General features: G+C 39.1%; 1 protein-coding gene across 1 annotated transcript in view; it reads left to right on the top strand.

The window, feature by feature from the left end:
* LOC118369198 (collagen alpha-5(IV) chain-like) overlaps positions 1 to 5,256 on the top strand; it is a 124,224-nt gene extending 118,968 nt beyond the window's left edge. Inside the window, 2 exon segments of the mRNA XM_052497668.1 lie at positions 343 to 515; positions 737 to 5,256. Of these exon segments, the coding sequence (XP_052353628.1) occupies positions 343 to 515; positions 737 to 818 (255 nt within the window). The 3' untranslated portion in view covers positions 819 to 5,256.
* The last annotated feature ends 744 nt before the right edge of the window (positions 5,257 to 6,000 follow it).

The raw sequence follows: 6,000 nt of genomic DNA on the forward strand, positions 1-6,000 counted from the left end.
ACTCACTCACTCACTCACTCACTCACTCACTCACACACTCACACACTCACTCACTCACTCACTCACTCACTCACTCACTCACTCACTCACTCACACACACACACACACACACTCACTCACTCACTCACACAACTCACTCACTCACTCACACACTCACACAACTCACTCACTCACAGACACACACACATGCCAACCAACCCTTGCCAAGGTACACATGAATCAAGTTTTACATTTTAAATGTGTTAACACATATTCAAAGCCCACTATATCCACACACAACTTCCTCTTTATTTCACTCTTCTTCTTCTCTTCTATCTGTCCCTCCACCTCCCTCTCTAACAGCACACCAGTGCAGGTGCTGAGGGCTCTGGTCAGGCTCTGGCCTCTCCTGGCTCCTGTCTAGAGGAGTTCCGGAGCTCTCCCTTCATCGAGTGTCACGGCCGAGGGACCTGCAACTACTATGGCAACACATACAGCTTCTGGCTGGCCACTGTCGACCAATCAGAAATGTTCAGGTACCATCAATCAATCGACCAATGATTTTTCAAACAGGAAATGTTTAGGTACAAGACACTGATGTTGCTACTGAAATAGCACCCTATTCCCTATATAGTGCACTCTAGCTATAACTGGAAGTGCTAGCTAAACAGATTGGTTATTTTCATATACGATCTAAAGATCCCAGTGATCATACAGTGATGCCAACCCCTGACCTCTAACCCCTGACCCATAACAGGAAGCCACAGTCAGAGACGCTGAAGGCAGGTAACCTATCGACGCGCATTAGCCGCTGTGTGGTCTGTATGAAGAGGACGTAACAGCGCGGTGGCAACCGTTGCCGGGGACGACCGACAACGACAATGGCGGCAGGCGGGCGGAGTGGGGGTGATGTTGACGTCTCCGTGAGAACAAGGTGGAACTCCAATGGTGCATTGTCTTCCGGAAACAGCAACTTCATTGGTGCTACTGTGCAACACAGCAAGAAAAGAAAAAATGTTGATAAAATGAATTTATTTAATCTTTTATTCTTTTTACTTACCTCAAGTACGTCAAAAAGAAACACACAAAATCCACAAAAGGTGCCATGGTGAATGTGTGACAAAAGTGCATTTTGTTGAAATTTTTTCTGTATTTCGCAGAGAATATATATATATATATAAAGTGTTATCAATAATGGTAACACTTCATTTTAAGGGGTCCTGATTACAGTGTAATTAAATGTGTAATTGCGCTGTATCAAATATTGTATTTAATTGTAATAACTCATAGTTACACTGTAATAACAACATGTAACTGGTGATAATTTCAGTCTGTAATTACAGGGGTGTAACAACAAATGCTTGTTACCATGCTTGTTACCATGCTTGTTACCATGCTTGTTACCATGCTTACCATGCTTGTTACCATGCTTACCATGCTTGTTACCATGCTTACCATGCTTGTTACCATGCTTGTTACCATGCTTACCATGCTTGTTACCATGCTTACCATGCTTGTTACCGTGCTTGTTACCATGCTTGTTACCATGCTTGTTACCATGCTTGTTACCGTGCTTACCATGCTTGTTACCATGCTTGTTACCGTGCTTACCATGCTTGTTACAAATGTCTCCACTAAATTCACCAATAAGTGTTAACTGTCACAAGGTTGTAATCTCTTCTGGACAGATGTTCTGGATCCAAGATTACAAAGTTTGGAGGCTCAATAGGCTCTAATTACCCGTGTTCGCGCACACTTCAAAATCTCCGCTCGTTGTTGTTAGCAGTTTCCCCCAAAAAAGTGTATCAACTTGGTTGAGTTTCCAAAAACAGATCAGGTATAGGACAACCTCACTGACTGGAGTCTACCATATGGGTGTCTATACCGGATTATAATAAATATTTTACTTACAATGATTATGTATGTTGTCCATTATGTGGGAGGATAAACCCACAAGTACACCGCGGACTACATATAATATAAGTACAAGTACAATGTAATTACTGTTACAAAGGATTTCAGAACGTTAAAATGAAGTGTATCTTGATGGATACTTACTTGTAATTAACGTGTACTTATATAGTACATTGCCCATCCCGACAGCTTGGACCTCATTATAACGCTTCTGGAAGCACCATCAAAGTGAGAAAATAAACACACTAGTACACAACAGAGTACATGTAATATATGTATAAGTACAATGTCATTATTTCTGCTAGCTAATCCCAAAAAATCTCAACAGATTGCATGGAAAGTCTATTCCGTAGATGGTAAAAAAAAACTAGCTAGCTAGCCTAGTTGGTAGGCCCAATAAAAACGCCAGCTCACATTTGCTAGCTCGCTATCTAGCCAACACAAGGCCAGCTAACATTTGCTAGCTAGCTAGCCAACACAAGGCCAGCTAACATTTGCTAGCTAGCTAGCCAACACAAGGCCAGCTAACATTTGCTAGCTAGCTAGCCAACACAAGGCCAGCTAACATTTGCTAGCTAGCTATCTAGCCAACACAAGGCCAGCTAACTACCTATGTTAAATGTTCCTCAACAGCAAAACCCTTGCAAAGTTACATGATGGAATAAGAGTTTGTCTTATGACCATTTTAAGTGCATTTATATATTCAACCAAGATTAATAGGCTTTGGCACAAATGACCATAACTGTTTATGTGTCTAAAAATGTTTAATTAAAGTAATTGACCAATTGTCAAATGCACCATTAAATCATTTAAACAATGTTTTTGATGTGAACCATTTGGGAACCCTTTGTTGCCTTTGGACCTGGGAATCAGGCTCCAGATCTTTTTTTTGCAGAGTTGTGTCAATGTAGTGGTCGGTTTTTAATTGGCTAACACTTATCACGTGGTTTGTGCAGGCTGAAATATGGTGCGTTGGGATACTTTCGGAAACTGTAACATCTATAACAAGCATGGTAACAACCATTTGTTGTCACACCCCTGTGTGTAACAGCAATTACCACCAGTTACATATTGTTATCACAGTGTAACTATAAGTTAGTTATTACAATTAACTACAATATTTGATACAGTGTAATTACATATGTGATTACACTGTAATAAGGACCCATTAAAATTAAATGTTACCAAAATAATACATGTGGATTTTTGGTTATTGGCACAGACGAGGTACATCATTTTGTTTTTAGACAGATGTGCTATTTTTTTAGTTTTTAGTATTTTTTTAGTTTTGTTGTTACCAAATCGGCACTTTGACCTCGGAACATCAAAGAGAACAGATGCACTGATGAGCTTTCTTAGCGAGACTGATTATTTTCTAGGCTTACATTTTTTTTAATGAATCTTTCCATTGTTCTTTTTTATAAAAAATAAAAAATAATAATTCTCCTTGGTGCTATTAACTAACACTGTTAACACTGTCTCCCAGCCTGTTAACTACTGGCCTTATTTCTCTTCATGTAAGTAATTCAATGTGTATATTATGTAAGACATAAAATAGGTATTTAGCTATAATACGAATTTCTGGGTTATTTTTGTTTGTTCACTCTGCTTCACTCATTGCATTTATTCATGGATTCATTCATTCACTCATTCACTCACAAATATTGTACAAAGTATGGCATCAATAAATGAAACAGTATTTTATATATATATATATAGAAAAAAAGTATAATTATATCAGCTTTATTTAGATACGGGCGTGAGATTTTTTCATCATTCATTTATTTTATCTCCAAAAGGTCGTCATTTTTTTCCCATTTCACAAAACTATTGACTGTTGTCCTCCTCCTGACAACAAAAGTGTTTCCCGGTCAACCAATCAAAGACCCTATCCTATGATGATGTACTGTGTATGATAATGCCAATCACTCAAGCTTTTGTATTCGATTTTTACTAGTAATCTATCGTTGAATGCAACAATAGGTTGATAATTAAATCCACTCCACACCTTAATAGAAAATGACTCAAGTAAAAGTGATAGTCACTCAATAAAATACTACTTGAGTAATAGTCTAAAAGTATTTGGTTTTAAATAAATCATTTCAAATTCCTTATATTTAGTAAACCAGATGGCACAATTCTCTTTTTTTTCTTTTTCTTTTACGGGTACGCAGGGCACACTCCAACACTCAGACATAATTTACAGAGAGCCAGGGGCACACACTCCAACACTCAGACATCATTTACAGAGAGCCAGGGGCACACTCCAACACTCAGACATCATTTACAGAGAGCCAGGGGCACATTCCAACACTCAGACATCATTTACAGAGAGCCAGGGGCACACTCCAACACTCAGACATCATTTACAGAGAGCCAGGGGCACACTCCAACACTCAGACATCATTTACAGAGAGCCAGGGACACACTCCAACACTCAGACATCATTTACAGAGAGCCAGGGACACACTCCAACACTCAGACATCATTTACAGAGAGCCAGGGGCACACTCCAACACTCAGACATCTTTTACAGAGACAGGGGCACACTCCAACACTCAGACATCATTTACAGAGAGCCAGGGACACACTCCAACACTCAGACATCATTTACAGAGAGCCACGGGCACACTCCAACACTCAGACATCATTTACAGAGAGCCAGGGGCACACACTCCAACACTCAGACATCATTTACAGAGAGCCAGGGGCACACTCCAACACTCAGACATCATTTACAGAGAGCCAGGGGCACACACTCCAACACTCAGACATCATTTACAGAGAGCCAGGGGCACACTCCAACACTCAGACATCATTTACAAACTAAGCATGTGTGTTTAGTGAGTCTGCCAGATCAGAGGCAGTAGGGATGACCGGGGATGTTTTCTTGAAAGGGCGTGAATTGGACCAGGAGTACTTTTATTCCTGTCGAAATGTAAGGAGTACTTTTGGGTGGCAGGGAAAATATATGGAGTAAAAAATACATGATTTTCTTTAGGAGTGTAGTCGAGTAAAAGTTGTCAAAAATATAAATTGTAAAGTACAGATACCAAAAAAAAAAAAACTTTATAAGTAGTACTTTAAAGTATTTTTAATTAAGTATTTTACACCACCGATTCACATCTTTACTCTGGTCTACGTTGTCCCACTATGAACTGCCGGTAGTACGTTGCGTATTGTTATGTACTGAAAGAATAGAATTGAATAGAATTTGGTCTATTCCTTCTTTTTCTATTCTTCAGCCAATGAGGAGAGCTGTATGGGATGATTCTTCCTGTGATGTTTTTCCAAGCTACTTTTTCATTATTATTGTAATGTACTTCTGGGGTGTGAAAAAAATATATTAATTTCAGAAATCTATTGTTATTTTTGTTTATTTCATGTTATATTATTCAGAAGTTGTTATAAACTTTCAAGACTGAAAAATAAACCCAAAGTCCGTCGTTTTGTGTGCAAATATTTCCCCCCTATCTTGAAAGTGCACACTATTTTGGAAGTGCACACTGTCTTGGAAGTGCCGTTAAAGATTAGGGAGGATGATTTTTGTTTTTCATGAGCATGGCCTTATTTCTATTACAATAAGCAATAAGGAAGTGGCAGAGCAATTTATACACCGTGCATCTTTAAGTAAAAGTTGAACAAAAATGCTATGAAATATAGCTAGCTCTCTCTACCTCGCTTGTTTCTCCTTCAACTTGTGTACTGTTTCACTATTTCTATTTTTATTAAATTCACTTATGAGGATGGTCCTCGCCCTTCCTCCTTTGAGGAGCCTCCATTGCTGTTAGCAGTACCTTGACTAATGTGCTTCTGTGCAATGTCTTATCAACATGCCTGCAGCTCACACAATACACTTTAATCCTGCACTGCCAAGATTCAAGGAGACATTGATTGTGCTAGACAATCACTAGAGATATGATAGCATATCATAGAATGGAGTAGAATTACTGTCTGTAAATCAAGGTTGTAATTCACACCATGCTGTACGGTGAGGGGTACACCACTTTGCTATGGGAGAAACGGTAATGTCTCAAAGCCACCACTTGTGGGAGAAAGATGAAGGTGGTAGGGAACAGTGGATCAACATCAGTCCCTAAATAACAT

This window comes from Oncorhynchus keta, chromosome 35, assembly GCF_023373465.1.
Source record: "Oncorhynchus keta strain PuntledgeMale-10-30-2019 chromosome 35, Oket_V2, whole genome shotgun sequence".
Classification (NCBI taxonomy): domain Eukaryota; kingdom Metazoa; phylum Chordata; class Actinopteri; order Salmoniformes; family Salmonidae; genus Oncorhynchus; species Oncorhynchus keta.